A 20,097-nucleotide genomic window follows, 5' to 3' on the forward strand; every position below is an offset into this window, starting at 1 on the left:
AAAAAAAAAGGTCTTAAAAGCCTCCATCACATGGTGTAACTGCCTTCAGAGAATGAAGCTATGAAGTGTCTGTAACAAACTAAAGGTATGCATCCAAAATTACTTTTAATTGAGAGACTGCGTTTTTTCCGCAGCTGAATGAGATGCGATATATTGCTCATGACACCGTGCATTCATCTTGCAGCAGTGGCCTGGTTTCAGACTCAGCATGTGGAATGTGGAGCAAAAATCCAACCGTGGTATGTGTGTGAGTGAGATGCAACACCTTGTAAAGCCTCACACTTTCAGCACACCAGGATGTTGCTGACATGCTGTCGCTTTGTCCACTTTGCTGCGAAAAATGTAATTTTAAGTTAGTTAACCATTAGTTTGGGGGGGGGGGGGGGGGGGGGGGGGCTGTTTCGGCTTCAGGATATGGAGTAAAAACATGTAAAGGTGTATGCACATCTGTGTGTGTCTAAATGTGTGTGTGGCCCTTGCTGGTTTGCATGCACGCGCAAAATTGTTGCCGGTGGGCCCCAGCATGACTGCTGAGGTTGGAGCAATCATATGTTCAGCTGTGATTTCCATCAACACATTCCTGGACGCTCACACACTCTCTCAGTGGAGCTACGCACAGCACCCCCCAAGGATGTGACCTGCAGCCTGCAGACACATGGCTGCCTCGCAAGCGCTTATCACAACACAGCAGCCTGCAGGATAATGGGAGGCCTTAATCTGAAGCCACGTGGAGCCAAGCAAACTTTGACTAGTGTTGCTCCTTCACACTGGCCTTATAGAAAACAGTTGATGATATACTACACCGTTCTGCAGAAGGCCAGTAGGTCTTACCATGCCAGACTGATTACAGGGTAGAGGTCAGACCAAATGGACAACAAATGGTCCCTAGTTCTCTTCACTGGGGGTTGGGTATAGGGCTGGAAACACCACTCAGGAAAAGGCAACAATTGGTACAGAAAAGGCTAAGAGGATATGGGATATTCAAGACCACCATGACAAACACTTACACTCTTACGGATTCTGTCACCATGCCGGAGTTGGCAAAAAGCAAACACTAAAATTGTGAGGAAAGTCCTGGGGACTCAGAGAAGACTGTAAAAATTGATCCATTGATTGATATCAGGTTTCAAAAGTGGAGCCACAGAGAACGAGAGAGTATTAACATGCATCTTGAAACATTGAAAACAAGCAACTCAGGCTTTCCAACTCAGCAGAACATCCAACCATCTGTGCTGAATAATTGCTCAGTAACTGGCACTCGATCGGCTGACAGTGTGCATTTCTGTTCTGCCGGTCAAACAGAAAGACATGGGTAAAATCCCCAAACAGGACCGATCATTCAACGTTATTGGCGAACTGCATGGCTGGAGTGAAGCCAAAATGTACTGCGTGCTTTAAAATGCATGAGGGGATCAGTTTGGGTTCAGCCTTGAACACACTGGTTATTTTTTCCTGCTCTAGGCAATATCCACTACTATGCTCAACGTCCCGGCTCAGAGAAACAAAGGTGCTGATATTGATACGGGTCGGCTTGGAATGAGTAATGAGCAGTTGTAGTGTCAATAATGAGGGCTTATATGTTTTTGATGTTTATGATAAGTGGCAGTGTTCCCCTCTACACACTCCTTTGGCTCTAAGTAGAACCATCAATTTTTATTTAAGGTATGTTTAGGCAAATCATATTTAACTCTGGGCTGCGTGTCAGTTTTGTTTGGCACTCCTTGTGTAATTGCAGCTTTGCACATCAACTCCTATACTACTATGTTCAAACTTGTTGATTAAATGTTAGGCTGTGTTTGGAGCAGCGTACATTTACAGAGTGGAATACTATTGACTTCAAAAAAAAGGGAAAAGGCGACCCTAATTAAAACAATTAAGAGCTACTTCCACCCCTTCACCTCACACAACCACAGTACGTCCACTCGGTGACAGGTACAGTGCTGAGCTTGTGGTGGCCTGTATTCACCATGTGGTGGGGCTGAGTGATGGTCTCCCAGATCTGCCTTCACCATAACAGACAGCAGGCAGGCACAGCCATGTGCTGCGCTCCCTCTTCACTGCGAGGGAAAGAATGATGCTCCTTATTCGACTTTATCATCTACGATCACTTTTCTGTCTGCGCAGGACGGTACGCAAAAGCCAGTATCTCAAATCATTGCATTTTCCTCAGAGACTTCACATAGATGATGCCGGGTCAGCATGCTTGGCACCACACCTGACTGTATCAGATACAGTCGGTGCCTTGGACAATGATAGCAAGCATTTTAAAATGGGTGTGAAAGTCTCCTCTGCAACAGCGGGCTCTTGTCTTCCTCTTCTTCATACTTTTCTCTCCCTTTCTCCTCTTGTTCTCTAGCGGTATCCCCCTCTCGTTCTCTACCCGAATGTCTTTGTCTGCTTCCTGTCATGCATTCCCTAATTTTGTATCCAACCCCCCCTGCTTTATTCACGCTCTCTTCTTCTTTCCTCTCTCTGTCCATCTACATCTGCACCCCTCCCCTTGCTCTCCCTCCCTAGAAGGCACACATACACAGATAATACTGCGGCTACATGCTGCTTCGGCAACATACTGCAGCAGGCAAGCTTACTCCACTGCAGCCCTTTAACACAACAGCCATTTCTCTTATGACCTTAGGATGACGAGCAGCCCTTCGTCTTAAGAGAAATGATGTGTCTTCTGCATCAATATCAAGCAAAACCCTTTTGAATCCAACCCGTGTCATGGCAGACAGAGCCCATTATCACCAGAATTGTTCCCTGCCAACGCAATGTGTCTTTTTTGCCCCTCAAAATCAGCACATTTGAAGCATTTCATCATCCTATGACAATCACAGCAACAGGCACTGCTTGCTGTCACTTCCCTTTTATTGGCATATGTAGTTTCAGCGAAGCCCTCCCACTGCCTATGGACATACCACCCCTGATTCGCCCCGTCTTGCCTTCTCCCCTGAAGCATGACGGAACTAGGCGTGCTGTTCTAACACAATGGGACTTTTTTATTGAACAGTGAACACTCGCACATACACAAAAACAAAAACCTGGGAGACAGACATCCGATGATCCCGGCACTTGATAGGACACACAGTGATGCCATTGTTTGGATATCCAGGAGCGATTTAAAGAAATGTTACTGTTGACAGACATACACTCAAAGAACACACACAAAAATGTGCACAAATGTGGTGCAATGGGCACAAATGTACACGGTTAAACAACGCCTTTGACTTTTTAGCAACTGGTTAAGCCACCTTTTGCACCAGAAGTAGGGATATCACGTATTAAACAGTGTGTGACGAGGGTGAAAACGCTGTCTGGTGTACCATAACATTCAAGTTTTATCCATTGTGGATACCGTATGTCTCAGCCCACATGTTTCCTCCTTTGTAGTATTATTTTCTTTGATATTTCCGCATTACAAGCTCTTTTGCATGCAGAGAACATCATATAGAGTTTCACAGGCCACTGGTCACATGTCATGAGCCTTCATTAAACACTCATGCAAACAGGTGCTGCCACCAGGGATTCCCCCGACCTCTGCAGGATGTACAGTTTAACCTGATATATTTCATTCCTATGGGGATTACCATTTCATTTGTAAATAAATGTTGGCAGTGGGGCTTTGAGTTGTGCGTCAATGACCTTTTAATAAATTACGTGGATAAAAAGAAATCTATCATTGCTTTGGAATAACGCCAAGTGTCATAATACGCGTACAGTAAGTCACACCATCCACCTATAAAACTCTACAGAAACTCAAGAGTATTTAGAAAAAATGAGGCGATGTGCAGAGCCATTTAAATAAAAGATGGATGACTTCTGCTCAAATGTTTGCTGGATATTAAGAGTGCATGTTGGAAACACTGAGAATCAAACACAATGGGCCCTTTCTTCAGGCTAGTCTTATGATGCATCTCAGCTTAAGTCTGCATACTGTAAACAAAAGGTGGCCTTGACGAATATAGAGGAAGAAGGGGGAGTCATTATTTAGCCTGAATGTGAATACAAGGACACTGAGTGATGGCTCAACTCCAGTCCCGCTTTTTTTTTCTTTTTTCAGCTACACCTCTCATGCCAGTGTGGGATGTCTACGAAATCATCCCGCTGTCAAGGTCAGCGATGAGAATGACAGTATCTCCTCTCTGGTGTGCATGAGGAACATCCAGAAGCACCTCTTTATCTTCAGTGGTGGAACATTACATTTACTCAAGTACTATCCCTTATGTACAATTTTGAGGTACTTTCCATTTCCGACCCTGTGGTGCTACAAATTATGTTTCATGTAGTATTAAAGGTTGATATGTAAAATGTACAAGCTATCCAGCAGTATATATAGTAAACAAAATAGCTTCACCAGATTTTTCTGTATCTCGACGTAAATGGTTTACTTGCAAAAGCATAAATATGTCATCACCCATGTTAAGTTTGCTTTTAAAAAAACCACTATCTGCACTGACTCTGTTCAACATCACAACTCTTTGTCTGCTCTGCATCAAAGTCTAGAGACATTATTTAGCGTCCTTCAGATAGAAAATCCAGGTGTGTGAAAGACAAGCTGCCGCATAGTTCTCCGTCCAGAACCAGATAATATCAAGCCATCCCTTGATATTGAGGCGGAAGCAGAGGAACATAAATGATATCTGTGCTGCGAATACTTTATATGTATTCATATATATATATATTTTTTATACTGGCTACCCACAGCAGCCACACACTCACCACCCGCACTGCTTGGAACAAACATACACTCACCACCCCAGCAAATGGAAGCAGCTGTTATCAAAACTCTTTCATCTGCTACAGTACTTACAGTAGAAATGTACACGCACCACTACTCAACGAGCCAGTTGGATTTTATCACACACTCTGAAGACGCTTCTTGTTTACTACTTTCCTATTATGTCAAGCTATGTCTACTGCGCTGCTGTGTGCACTGTAGTTTTGTTTGATGTGACCAGCTGACCGCAGTCATTGAAGAGCGGATCACACAATACATTTAAATTCCATTCACCTCCAAGTACAATGTTCTGTTCCACCGATTAATGGGTCACACGCACATGTGTGGACAGTTGTTCTTCAGGCATGTTACCAATGTTACATGCCTGTTTGCCATGGCTCCCTTTCATCTATCATTTGCCAAGAGAGCAGTCATACCAACGATGTACATCTTGCACATGTTGCTCGGGTAGTACTCACTGCTTTGGACGTTAACGGTGCCAGTGGAGTTGTCCGTTCCCAGGTTGTTCTCCACCACACATGTGTAATTCCCAGAATCCTCCAGTTTTGCTCTGTTGATCTGGACTTTGGAGTTTTTCCTGTGGGAGACAACACTCGCATAGCTGAGTCAGGGGAAACAGGGCAGGGAGGAAATAGCATGGAAATGCAACAAGTGGAAACATGGGGGACAGAGAGGCACACAACAGGGCAAGCAGCAGCATGGCAACAACTCTGTGCTTTCATAAGGAGATACTATCACCTACTCTGGGGCCAAATGTGAGGGGGAAACACTGATTACAATTTTAAAAGAGCATAGGTCTGAGTGTTAGGGGTATTCTCTCTAATCAAATGGGTTACTGGTTTAACAGTTCAGGTCAATATGCATCTTTTTTTTAATCAATGCATTTTCCCAAGTCAGCTGCTTCTATTTAAGTCGTCATTGTTCAACCTGACTAGGAGAAAGTACCATGGATGTATTAAGAGAGCTGAATATGGCCAAATATATGCCAAATTGGCTACTAATAAAAAATATCCCATCAAACAGTCCAAAAAGCATTATTCCCAATAAACTGTCATCAGAAAAAGTATTCCGCAAAGGTTTTAGCAGTACACCTCCAAATGCAAACAAGGTCAATTCTGAGTAGTGTTTTTTATTGATGATGTATTTGCATGGTTTATTCCAATGTTTTTTCAATGGCCTCAGAGTATCCATGCAAAGGAGTCGTGCAGTTGGCCGCACCATAGAGGAAAACTGGTAAGCTAGAAAACGTATTTGAGTTGTTAATTTTCATTCAAACAAAAGGGAAAATCTTGAGTTCTTATAAAACATCCATGGAACAAGGCCATAAAGAAAAATAGTATTGTGGGTTTTGCCAGGTTTCACTCATAAGTGAGATGTTTAACTGTCAGATGCTAAAATGCAGTGTTCTGATATCTCTGTAATACAAAGAGCAATGTCCCTGTAAAGCCAGCAAACATAATCCGGTTTCTATCAGGCAAAATGTGACTAGTAGTAACATGTGAATGTATAGATTTAACGGTGGTTGCAGAAAACAGCATCATTGCTCAGGAGTACCTCAGTCTCTTTACATCTTACACTGTTTGCAAGGTTTACATGACATGCGTGATTTGTACTCACGGGGTGTTCTTTATTCTGACTTTTTTGGTTTTCTTCAGCTCGTTGCCATCTTTGAACCATTTGTAGAGGAGAGGGCTCCCTGTTGCCTCACACTTAACTATGAGCTTGCTTCCCTCGTCCACTATTATTGGATTCCTCATCGGTTTTAACTTTGGAGCCGCAGCTAAAAAAAAAGGAGAGAAAGAAAAAAGGCATTGTTATTAAACACTAAAGACTTGATGATCATTTTCTTGATGATTGTGTGCACTGATTTTAGGAGAAACAGCGGGACGAAGCAGGACAATCATCGTCTCTACGGACTGAGCTGATCACTCTCTCATGTGACCGCCAGATGTTGTCGCTAGAGACATCATCAACCTTGCCTTAGACTAATAAACATGCTGGATTTCACTCTGGATTTGTTGCTATAAAGACACCTGAAGCAATATTTAGCAAACATGCTCAAGCGGATGAGGAACATTTGCAACCAAAGACTGATGCACAAATAAAAGGCAACTGGTAAATTAGTAAATATAATAAAACATTTAAACTTCAATCACTTGTTTGTTGTGAATACAGCATCAAAAAAAGACATATAGTCAGTAATAAAATAGTAGCGCTTGCATCTGCTACCAAGTGACTCACTGTAGCTATGGTCATAACAGTGCTTATTATATGATCATATGTGAGAGAAAAATAATATTTGCAAGTTATTTCATGCAACTTATTCTCCTCAGAAGAAAAACTAATTGAAAAATGATCTTTACACACAGTCACACACAGTCACACACACACACACACCAGCTGACAGCTGCACACATGTTTAGGAGAAGACTCATGCAAGGCGGAGCGAGGGAGAAGGGGTGAAAAAGGGTCAACCAGGGGCTGTCCAAGGTGCCCCCCCCCCCCCACCTCCCTCTATTACACACAAACCCTCTCTCTCCGTGTGTAACATTTACAATTTCATGCATATGCTTAACTGAGTGCTCATACAAATTACAGCTGTTTCCAGTGCACCTCCACTACAGCGACGACTACAGCATGAAGACAAACAAAACGTGACAGGAACGGAAAAAGTATACATAGGTAATGACTTCAATTAAACATTTAAAAAGTGCTGCACTAAAATCGGCCCCTGTCGTCCTCTTTTGTGGAGACTGTCCTACTTTCCTGACCTAGTAGCGGCGACATGTCTGAAAGAAAAGAAAGACCTTAATGATGCTGCATTGTTCTTCTCTTTCTTTGTTAGTGTCAGTCGACAGCTGTGACGGATCATGGGGTACAGTTGGTTTAGGATTGGCAATGGTAAAGCACACACTTTAGCAGTTACGAAATAATCTCCATCATGATGTTCTGCAGGGTTTTGAAGTCACCGCTATTTTTAATATCCTAATTCAGCTCACCACATTAGCCACAGATTCAAGTTTTCTCACGCACACAGCTTTGTAAGCCTGGCAGATGTGGAAGTCTGTCTATGGCAACCTAGTACTGTACAGTACCTTGTGAGTGGGTGCAGTGTGACCTCCCATCTCTGGTCACTTGGCACTAATACTCCTGATGGGAGCCAGAGGTGACAGCTCTCACTTCCAGTAGTGGATCTCTTTGCTATCTGACATTGAACTACTTCACATTTGATGCTTAACAAAATCTACCACCATCCATCCTCGTATACCCACTCCAAGTCTCACGTAAAAGTCTGAAGGTCTGATTTCTCCTTAATAATTCAAGAAATATATTCTATAAATGTTTTTTTACTGGCATGATTCGTCAACATTAGTCCCACTTAAAGAAGACGTGTTGTGCTCATTTTCAGGTCCATATTTGTATTTTGTGTGACATGTCTCCATGCTTTAATGTTCAAAAAGCTCTTTATGTTCCTCATGCTGCCTGTGCTGCAGCACCTCTTTCCACCCTCTGTCTGAAACCAGAGCCCAGTCTGCTCTGATTGGTTAGCTGGCCGGCTCTGTTGGGATTGGTCAACAGCTTAGAGATGACCCACCCTTTAGCCTATCGCGTGCAATGTGTTGGAGCGCTATCGAATAGAAGCACACATGTTACATAGTGATGTCATTATGTTACAGAGGTAAAGACAAGAGTCCAATGGTTGAGAAACTTTGGGATTTTTGCCTTTGCATGACCATTTACATGCACACAAACCCATCACACTACAGGATAGGGAAAAACCCCTCAAGTCATAATAAATTATATATTTCTTGAATCTTGAATGTTTTTACCAGCTGGATCCTATTTAAGGGGGTCCAATGACTTTAAATACAAGTTTTAATTCACATCAAAAGCAGTCATGATTATTCCACAGAACACTACAAGAGCCATCTGTCTAACTTTTTTTTCCCACTGGAGTCACAGATAGGGAAATGTCAAGTTTAAAATTACTCACAAACAGATCAGATAGACGGGAAAACAACTATTCTTAGTTCAAAAGCATCTTTTTGTTACTATAATTATTCCGTAGCTGGTAAGACAGAGGTCTTTTATCTGTGAACAGCTTCCTGTTGGAAAATGTGAGTGATGATATTCATGGAAAATAAAGACAAAGAATCTAACACAAGGCAGACGCTCCCTTTGTGGCACCGAAAGACCTAATCAGCTGACATTCAGGATGGATCTATGTGAGGTTGACTGCCCCAATAGCGTTTGAGACAATAAATATGGCACATATTATGTGCTGAAAATCTAACCTTAAATAGGCTACACATACACGCCATTTGAAATCAGCTCTGCAAGTGGCGTGCGTTTATCAATAGCCTCCAGCAAGACCATACACTGAACATGAGACTTCTGATGCTGCCAGATGTTCTCCATTAAACATCTCTGTTATTTAACAAATGTAATGTAGTAAATGGGACTTGATGTTAAATAAAGATCAGAACGAAAAATGTTCTACGGTCGACTGATCCCCCTAATTTCCACATTAGGCTGGCTAATGGAAACATACCAGTTATACTGTACGTGATGACAAAGCTTACATGTGCACTGTTAGCAGCCTCATCACTTACTTTCATGGGTCCTTCTCAAGTTCCAAAACCAACTTTAAGAAAAACTATTTGTTTGAATGTAATTTACAGTAAGAGAAACGTATCATATGCTGCTGTTTATAATGTCTTATAAAACGCCATGCACTCAAGTGTGCATATGTACATGATCTCCAAACACACTGCGCTCTGCCAGACTAAACCAAGCACACTGCCCGGGGAAAGCCTTGTCAGTCATAGTCGGAGAACAGCAGGAATGAGGCTGCACCATAAAGCAAGAATATTTAGGACTTTGCTTGGACACAGTTTTGTCCTTGCCAAGCAAATTAAACAAGCCGTGTCCTTGCCTGGAAAAGTTACAGGACTGCACTTCTCATCAACCAGGAGAGCCAGATGTGCAAGAAGATCTGCTCCATCCACAGGATACACTTTTAATGAAGACACAGGAGTCCATCAGACACTCCAGCTCTGTAATACAGATGTTTACCATTACACTGCATGGTGATTAGTCTTAATGTCAATGTTAAATAATGTGTATCTTTCCAGCTCCTCACAAAATACATTTGCGAAACAAATGCCTCTAAAAATTATCAAAGACCATGTTGACATTGGTCAGTGACATAGTTGCTTGGAATAACAGATGTAAAACAGAGCATCTTAAAAAGGAGATACTTTGATGTAACAACTTTAATTAAATTAAGTCAACTGTACTTGACATAAAGCATATTAAATCCACGAACTGCAATCAGTGTTTTCCAACAAGAAGATAAAGAGTGATTATCATTGGAAATAGAATAATTTCTTGGAGGCAAATGGTTATCTCATTTTCCATTACACCAGTGGAAAAAGTGTTGGGCAGCTACGATAAACCCTCGCCTCAACAACAGCCTGATTCTCTCTTTTTGAAGCGGAGCGGCAGCTGCAGACATGGACTATAAAAACCAAATTTGAGAATAGAAGCCTAACCGGCGTGTCAACAGCTCATGCCTTGGGTAACAGTTGGAGACCTCGGCCCAGAGAGAGGTTCAAAAACAAAGTCAGTTGATGAATTAACAATGCCTTGCTCGTATTATTGAGTTAACATTTCAGTTTTACTTCCAGGAGATTAGGAAAGGAATCTGAGGCATGCCTTTGTGTTTCCCCCTTCTAGACAAAGTATCGCTGATTATTCTGGTGTTATGTCACTTTACTGCACACTGTCAAAAGACAAATTACATGGTGAGGCAGCTAGAGAAATGGAGTTTGCATGTGGGAATGGTCTTCAGACATTGCACACTAGTCACTGTAACACAACATCTGTTCAAAGATATCATTTCAACAGTCTCCCACCACAACCAATACACTTTCCCCGAATAATTATCTGTTGCATTGTTTATATGTGACTCAAACCCATCTACTTATCCCTCACTATACTCCTTCTGATAACGTTTTTGCATTTATTTAAATTATTGTGTTTCTTTGCGGCAGTAAAACATGAATAAGTCAATCTTGGCATGTCAACATTTTACTATCCCCCTTCTGTCGACGCTCAACTTTTTTAACTACTATGTCATTATTTAGCACATACAAAACTTAACAATGAAAACACAATGCTTGGACTCTTCAGTGGAGTCCTCCTTTCATCCAGATGCGAAAGGAAATATGTCCATTACTACTACTACCAAAGACGCCAAATCATCCCACTTTCTTACAATCAGAAGACCTGATCGCCGTCACGGCTTTGTGCCATGAACAAATAAGAACCAAAGATTTGACCAATCAGCCCGTCCCCCGCTAGAGAATATACGTTTTCTTTTACACTGAAGGGAACATATACAAACAGGAAGCAAAGAAACGGTGGTATTCTTACCCACAGGAGTGAAGTGTAACGCTGCACAACCAAGAAAATGGCGTAAATGCGCACGTATTCAAATGGAATAGCACAAACAGTCCAGTTCATAAAAGATCAGCGTAAACACACGCAGACACTCCACTACATGACCAACACACCTTGTGGTGATAGAATCCCCAACATAAAGAGCACAAACTCAGTCCAACATTCATAAGTTACAAGGTCTTGATATGAGGTCTGCTTTAATTACCTTCACAACATTTTAAATGTGTCTGTAATATTATATCAGTCCAACACACATTTACACATGTTTTCACTGAAACCGTCTTCTCTTCTATTCGTCCCTTTGACTGCGGTGCGTTGGTCCTTTTTACTTCATGTTCAGGAAATGATCAGACTATTTTTGTACAAATTAGTCATTGTTCTGTGGAACTACTGGAAAGTGCTATAAAAAAATGCAGGCAAATTAGGTACGAGAAGTCACTTCCTTGAAATTGCTTCTCAGTGGCAGCCACATGATGCGCAAATTCGTTTTCACGTTACTTAAATTATGTGGTCAATTTCCTCTTTTTGGGATTTGCATTTCACTCTGGTTTGTTCCTTTTGGCTGTTACCAACTCCCACATACAACATTACGAGCAGATGTTCCCAACGCACAAACTCACAAACACTAGATGTTCGACAATGTTTTATACAGGCTGGTGAGGAAAGCCAAAGAGATGTGGTTCTCATGAGTTGGTAGATCAGACTGTACTACTGTTAACAGTTATAGAGAGAAAAGACTCCAACGGGATGCACATGTTTCTGATAGATGAGTAACATCGATTCAGACATGCTAATTTATATTAAAACCACATCTGGCCTCTTGCTTACATGGTGAACTTTAATGTCAGGTTTGGGAATTGTGCTATAGTTCTGCCAACTTTTTCGCAAAAGTAACATAAGGGGAGGAAAATGGGCACACAGAGGAGGTTGCATTCGGTGTCATATCTTGCAAAATATGTTTGAGTTGTTTCGGTAAATGGCAGTTGTTTAAGTAAATGAAAGAAGGGGTTGACTTTGTATCCACATAGTAAACTGAAGTGCATTACACGCACTCACAGCATTCCACAGATTCTTTGGTAAACCAGAGATTTCAAAAGTTTAAAATCAACAGATTGCTTTCACATTAAAAGTCATAATATGCCTCTGGAAAAGAGCCAACCGATTTTTGGTTTTCATTTAGTCTTCCACCGACAGTGACACACAGATATTGAGGTGTTTCTTGGGCACTATTGTTCTGTAGGTGTAGGTCAGTTGTAATTGTTGTTTCTGATTTGTTTGAAGTTGTTGTTGTTGTTGTTGATGTTACAGCACAAAGAGTAATTATGTAAGAGCAATTATATGAAGCAAGATGCTACATGAATTAGAAGCCCAGACTGTGCTTCACCACCATGTCCTTTCGCCACTGCCCTAAAAAAAGTTTGCTAAATAACTCAAATTACTTTATTTCAATTATAAAAAGGTGTGGTAGCCGTTACATGATTAAAGTGTCTGGCACAAAATGAAGGATCCCACTCTTCATTGACGTAATTAATTATGAACACCCAGCCAGAAGGGAACTGGATGTGCCTTGTGTTGACATAATATAAGATGGATGGTTTAAGATTATAGATTACAACATCATCAGCAAAATAATATGTATGTAGGTCAGGCAAACTGTTCAGGGATTTCTAACTACTATTTAAAAAAAGAGAGAGAGAGACATGCATTCTTGAAGCATTGTATTGATGACAGATTTGATGAAATGCCTGTAGCATTTTGCTCTTCTTGTCTTATTCATAAGAAAGAAAAACCTAGTTGCAGAGTGTTTCCATCCCTCGGGGGTCTTTTCCTTCCAAAAAGAACCACGATTTTGGCAGTCTGCAGAAGTTTTCCCCTTTCTAATGCTGGGCTTGTTTCATTAGAAAAGTCCTGCAACCTTATTTAAAGAGTGTCAACTTACAGCCACAATACACAAGTCTTTAAAAAAAGCAGAATTCCATAAATCAACGTTTTAAATACTTTCTGATCCAAATTCTGGACACGTCATAACCATTTAAAAAGGGAATTATAAATGAGTAGTTAATTTTCTTAAATATATGCGTAATAATAGGTTCAAAGGGAACATATCGTACTTGAGATAAGACCGTCGTGTTCCTGTGATGTCATTGATGCTTGACAACCCCAAAAGATCGCTCATGGACTAGGTAACATACAATTATATCTTGACACACCTCTTCCATACGTGTGAAAGAACACACGGTTCATTGTACAACGTATCGGCTGCACGGTTCGGATGACAAGTTTTCAAGAAACGGAGCGCGGCGGGAAGCACAAGAGGCCAAGTTTTCAGAGTGTTTCGGAACAGACGCGGCTTGAATGATCCACAAACTATCAACTTTTTGTATCAATGAAGCAATTTCAACGACATGTTGAAGTTGAAATTAATATTGAATGCAGCAATTAAACACATTGCAACATTCTGAGAATATGAGAGCTGTATTAGCAGCCAAAAAGATGTATTCGTTTCTTAGTTTAGTTTTTCCTTTACTCACACATTCCCGTCCTAATAGCACTGTAAGGTAGCGCTTTTGTTTGACAAACTCCTTCACATTAAATGATCATATATCCATGTTTTTGGTGCAATATACACAATATCCATGACATACCACACCGCTGACATACAGCCCGATAGCGGAAATCTATTTTTTGGTGCAACTGTGCTGCTTAGTTAGCACACTAGCGAAACAAGCTAGCTAGCTAAAATAACTTCAATTCGTTTTGAGCTAAGTACTGACATCAAAAGGTAGCTTACAGAAAGCTGGCATACTTTTCTGATGCTGTTTACATGTCTACTCTTTTCATTAGCAGATTATACAGAGCTACTTTTGATCATGAAGACTTGTTGATAGATTTGCGAACGATAAGGCTACTTCTTTGATCTGCCTTCATTGAAAAACCTCATCCTGAATGAAGTCATGTTAGTCCCAGATAATTAAAAGCCATCAACATTTATCAAACAGCCAGATCAGGGAGGTGTTGGTAGACGACCCATCTTTACGTGTCACTCTGTTCCTTTTTTTTTATGTTTATGGATGACCCATTTCAGAGCCTTAGTCCAAGAAGGTACTTGATTCGGGGCAGACATAACGAGCATCCCCCATGAGGTCGTGATCATTTTGGCTTCCTTTTATAAGCTCCATTTTACTATGAGTAAGCAGGTAGTTTCAAACAGCTTACCCATTTACCAAAGTTTGTAATACATCAATGACGTGTTTTCCATGTGGAAATTGATCATTCAAGATAATTATCATTAACTAAATACACACAAAATTACCATGGCACTTGTAAGCTGACACATGAACTTCCTGAGTTGTTGAAGGCATATTATTGAAACTCAACAAATGTAGGTTTATTATCAGTTGTGTCCTTTTGTAAAAGTAAACTAAGCCAGACTATGTCCATCACGCGCTGCTCTTCTCTGTGTCCAGCAGCTGTGCTCGCTTATGAATAAAGAAATATTCAAAAAGCACTGTGTTCTGGGAGCCGTTTATCTCACATGTTTATAGATCACAATCAAACCTGGAACAAGGACCATTTATTATTCAGGCTTCAACTTTTTATGGGTAATAAAAGAAAATTAACCGTAGGTGCCAAAAACAACTACAGTAGCACGTTTAAGCTGAAAAGAGGGCCAATAAAGAACAAGTCAAAGACGTGCAAGGGAATGGTCTACAAAGGGAACTGTTGTACATGCTAAACCCAGTTTTGAGGGTTATCCATTGGAGGCTGACAGGAGTGACATCAGCAGGTACAAAATGGCTACCAACATAACAGATGCTCTATAAGATACAGTATCTAATCCTACCAGGAATGAGGAGTCAAAGTAGCTACAGTGCTTCTCAAGGTATTGTCCTCAAAGTGTCACTAAAACGGGGGTTGGGCTACCCCCATGACCTGAGGTCAAACTACAGTGACATGCTGCAGCTTGTAGGATCCACCACTGAGCAAGCACATTGCTACGTCTGTGGCTCTGAAATAGAAGCAGCTCCCATACTATACCGATATCAGAGTAGCTTCCAGCTCATAAAAAGACAGAGTTTTACGTTAGAAGACTCACCACATACGCATATTAAGATGAAAGCAACTGTTGAATTGTTAACCCTGTCGAAATAATGATATTCTGAAATTTGTCAAACAGACATAACTTCTATGATAAAGACCGGGAGAGCAGTTGTTAAATCATCCGATGAATCAACATTATAGCCATTGTTGTTGTTTTTTCACATCATGATACAGCCGTGCTTTGGCTCTGTGAGGTCCAGAAACAGTTGAGCCAAAACATTTTAGTGATTTTGATTTTGATTTTGTACGCATGTCATACAAGTTGTCTTCCATACAATTCCCAAGTGCAGCAAAAACCAGATGTGCCTCTACACGCTGTCCATATGAGAAGACCAATCCATGTGACAACCAAGCAGCAATCTTTGACAAGCCAAGGGGATACTTACTTTGTCCCACACTTCCGTAATACAGTAACACAAACTCACACTTTTTCTCTCCGTCTGTCTCTCTCTCTCACACACATACATGTACATACACAACATGTTACACAGAAACCACCTTTCATTTCTGTCTACCTGTAGTGGTGTTGCTCTCCCTCTCCCTCTCCGGCTTCTTACCACCCTTCTTTCTCGCTTTCTTATCTTTCTTCCTGCTCTCCGTCATGCTGTCACAAGAAAGTAAATCCTCAGAGTAAAAGACACAGGAAAAAAAAATCCCAGGTAGTCCTATTGGGAACGTGTGGCAAGTGGGCACCACCAGACTCTGAGCCTGTTAGAGTCGTCTCTCCTCCTATATAGACTCACACCAATCAAGGGCAGAGGGAGAGAGAGGGAGAGGGAGGGAGGGAAGGGAGGGAGGGAGGGAAGGGAGGGAGGGAGCAGGAAAAAATAGGGAGAAAAAGGTAGAGAGGCACAGCTCGAAAGGGGAGAAGTGAGAGAATACAGAGGGAGGGAGTGAAGAAAGAGGGAGGGAGCAATGAAGGCATTTCCCATTGCTTTAAAGGCAATCAACTGTTCCTCTGGATCCATCAGATAAGCAGCGGGTCTTCCAGGCCCTGCAGTCACAGCTGAGGACAGAGAGACACAGGTTCCAAAATCCACCCAGAAATCTGAAGTCTGTCCATTCAAGCTCCATGGCCACGCTCGTAGCCAGCGCTGTCTCTAGTTCCTACCGTCGGGAGCATCTTCTCCTTTCTAATGGCCCATGCAGAAGTGCAGCTAGACCTCTTAAGTTGTCCCCTCTGCACTGCTGACCCCACCCAGATAATTCAGGCAGGGACCTGCCCTCACCAGGTTGATGTTGGGGTCCCAAAACACTTCACATCTGGTCCAGATTTGCCGAGCACTGATTCTGTGGATATATGCGATGTGTGAGGTGCCAAATGTCAGATCACAATCTACGACAGACTTGCTTCTTGCAAAAATCCCCCCCCCCCTCACAAAAAAAAGAAAAATCATCTCTGGCTTTTCCTAACTGCTCCCCTTCCTCACCTCTCGTGTCTGTCAGTCCCACCTCTCAGTACTTCAGGCGAGTCTCAGCATGCCTGTGGTTGTAACTCGCTCATTCATTGTCGCTTTCAGCCAGGTGTTATCAATGTCTGTGCAGCGGTATGAAGATGCATCCCTTAAAACAAAGCTTTCATCTTTTAAAAACTCTGACTTTTGCTTTTGATACCAGACCTTGGTCTTCTACAAATAAGTAAAATCAATTTTACTCTAAAAAGGCTAAGGGGGCAACTTCTATATTTCTATTTATACAGAAGAAAGTCTGAAAGCGTAGAGGAAAATAGGGCAAGGGGAGACAGATATAAAATAAAGGGAGGGCTGGGTTGAAGGCCAGCGGCGGGGCCATGTTTGGCTCCAGAAAATAAATAAATCAAAAGTACAGAACTTTCTAAAAGTGGCAAATGAGTCACTGCCTGAATTTAACACAAAAGGATATTAGTTTTTTTTTTGTAAAACAATATTTAATGCAAACATAACTTTGACAACCCCAACGCTGCGGCTAATCTGTTTATCTTCATTGGACATACCCCAAACTGTGGCTACAAGGTGTTCAGAGTATTATTTTAAGCTGCTATCGCAAAAGTAAGGTTTTGTAATTTCATGCTGACTGAACTCCACCGTCCTGCTAAGTGGCAAGAAAATAAAAACCCGTTGAAACAACAGCAGGGCCACTCTCACTGAAACTCGTTTGTTCAAAAAAGAAATCTGTAAGTGAGTCATTGGCGGGGCCCTCCAGAGGTTTGTCTCAGTCCAGCCCTCAATAGATTCCTGACGTGTATTTCTTAGGAAGAGGTGGCAGCAGCAGGGATTGGAAAAGAGGGCAGCAAAGGGGGTCATGTCTTAACAGGTCACTGCACTCAACAGCATAAGCCTAATCTGTGGGCAACAAAACTGGTGGGGGTCACACTGAGGCCAAGGTCTGACACGCCAATCAGGTCAAATTTAGTTATTTTCCTACGAACAAATTGCTTGTTCGTCTGTCCTCTCCCCCCAGTGGTTGTTTTTCGATGATTTAATCTGTCAGCGGAGGACTGGCAGGGGCTACAGTGTGTCAGAGAGCTGCCCCTGCCGCCCTATCTCCCCCCTAACCTCAACACTCACTTCCTCCTCCACTATTCAACAAGACGGGACTCGTTCCCAGGCCTGTGTGTCTCTGGGTGGGCGTGCGGTTTATGTATGTGTCAGAAATGTGAGTATCTGTGACGTCAGGACAAAAGAAACACCGCTTTCAGGGTGATGTAGATCTAGATCTTCTGTATGACTCTCATAACATTTCCAAACCTGCTCCTCCAAGGTCCCACGAATGCCTCCAAGCAGAGCCACACAAGATGCAAATTGGTGAAATGTAACTTGACTTGTGAGGGAGTCCTACATAGCAGTAGGAGCATCGGGAGCAGGTTAACCTCGGGGTTAGTGTGGATATCAATATATAGCTCTTGTCTCAAAAAATTTTGCAGAAGCGCAGAGCTGCTGCTGAACTGGGAAAAAAAATCTGACATAATTTGTGTGTTTTACGACCACTTCGTGTTACAACTGTGTCCTACTTGGCAAATGTCAAAGTATGCAAAAACTGTGTGCACATACAGGAAAGAGGAGATGGAAATGGAGCCCTATCCGACCACAAGCGAAAAGAAAATAGGGTTAGATGTTTTTTTTTTTGTTCACAAGATTGCGTTAAGAGCTCTGAACAAGGTTAAGCTTTTGTATATGAGCTTGTGGAGTACAACAAGCATCTGAAATGAACTCCATTTTTCACACGAAGACACAAATATGGTCATGGACATGTGCATCTAAATCTCTCTTCATTTTTTTCTGCTTGAAAGCATCTGCTGTTTTTCAACAGCCGTGGGCCGTCCTTGGAACAGGGTCTGGAGGTGGAGGGGCACAGTGGGCCAGTGTGGGAGGAGTATCACTTGAAGCGCATATCCCAAAAAAAAAAAAAAAGAAACAGAGACAACCCCTGAAAGTTCTGACATTGATCCTTTGTATGCCCTGCTCATAAATGCTCCACAGGCCCCATCTCTGCCATCCTCCCCCCATCCTCCTAATCCTTCCTTGCTGTCCCCCAAATAGGGGAGACAGCTTTCCTGTATGATGGAGCTGAGCAGCCCCCTCCTAGGACAGCATACCTGCACATCATCACATGGATACCGCTCAACAGCACTCCTGCCCTCTCACAGGCAGCAGAGTTTATCTTTTTAGACATAATGGCTTTAAACAGCCATTAGGTGTGTTGTTTACATCTGTCTGCCTTTTTTGCCAACAAAGTGTATATGGGTGTAGGAGGGGGGCTTAAAGTAGGGCATAGTGCATGCTTTTAACACAAACTCTCAGAGGTGAAGCAAGGGCAAGGAGGGGGGGGGGGGGCAGAGTAAGAGAAAACCTGGATGTAAGAGGGAAAAAGGATAGGACAGAAAAAAAGAGGGAAGGAAAGGAGATGAGAGGACAAAGGTGTAACGTGGGAATGAAACTAGGGTGTGAAAATAATGTCTTCTTCATCAGATGAACAGAAACAGCCCCACCTGCTGATATTCACCTCTTAATAAGGCATCTGCTCCCTCAGATGACCGTGCACTGAGGTGTGTTGTGGGAACAACACAGGGGAGCAAATAAAAACCTGCTCATCCAGCAGCAGTATCTGTTGTCAGCACAGACCAAGGAGATTGCATAAAACTCATAAATATGATCTGCTTGATGCTGCCAGTCTCGCAGCTTTCCATTAGCGGTTAGATGTGTAGTGTGTCCGTCTGTGCAAGTAGCCCTTTGTATGAATGACAGGCTAAAGATGAGAGGCATGTGACGAATCTTATGTGACTGGGCGGGCCGGTGAAGCCCCTTTAAAGACAGACAGCACACAAATCAATGTCAGTGACACCTGGAAGCCCAGAGGAAGGGGCTTTTTTTTTTCAAGGTCAGCTGTATCAAGGTCAAACGAGTTTCCAAAACTGAGTGTCAGTAAGGACTCTGCTCAGCAACAGTTGAGATTGGATCAAAGGAGACCAAATAGCACATTTACAGCCTCATTTACAACATAACACATGCACTGATGCATTCAAATCAAGCATGGCTCTTTGGCATTTAGAGATCAAAGAGAAACAGTGAGAAAAGAATTTAAGTGTTGAACAAGGAAGTGATCCTGGGTGGATGCAGCTTCTTTGACGTTTCCGCAGCACATAGCTGTCACCATGGTAACCACAGTCTTAAGGGTAGCAACTAGAGTATGTGTGTGAGAGAGAGAGAGAGAGAGAGAGAGAGATAGAGAAAGAGAAAGAGAGAGAGAGGGATGTGGAAGGGCGGAGTGAGGATGAGACACGGGGAGAGTGAGACACGAAAAAGGATGCGGGCGAGAAA

General features: G+C 42.2%; 1 protein-coding gene across 4 annotated transcripts in view; it reads right to left on the minus strand.

The window, feature by feature from the left end:
- The window catches only part of nrg2a (neuregulin 2a), a 63,117-nt gene that overhangs the window by 26,010 nt on the left and 17,010 nt on the right, over positions 1 to 20,097 (minus strand). For 3 of the 4 annotated variants that reach the window (XM_063894303.1, XM_063894299.1, XM_063894300.1), the window contains exons 2-3: positions 6,353 to 6,515; positions 5,194 to 5,312 (exon numbers count right to left, since the gene is read on the minus strand). In XM_063894303.1, the coding sequence (XP_063750373.1) occupies positions 5,194 to 5,312; positions 6,353 to 6,515 (282 nt within the window). Of the gene's footprint in view, positions 1 to 5,193; positions 5,313 to 6,352; positions 6,516 to 15,816; positions 16,129 to 20,097 lie in introns of those variants that run through there. The other variant, XM_063894301.1, reaches the window with a different exon arrangement.

The sequence above is a fragment of the Eleginops maclovinus genome, chromosome 11, assembly GCF_036324505.1.
Source record: "Eleginops maclovinus isolate JMC-PN-2008 ecotype Puerto Natales chromosome 11, JC_Emac_rtc_rv5, whole genome shotgun sequence".
NCBI lineage: Eukaryota > Metazoa > Chordata > Actinopteri > Perciformes > Eleginopidae > Eleginops > Eleginops maclovinus.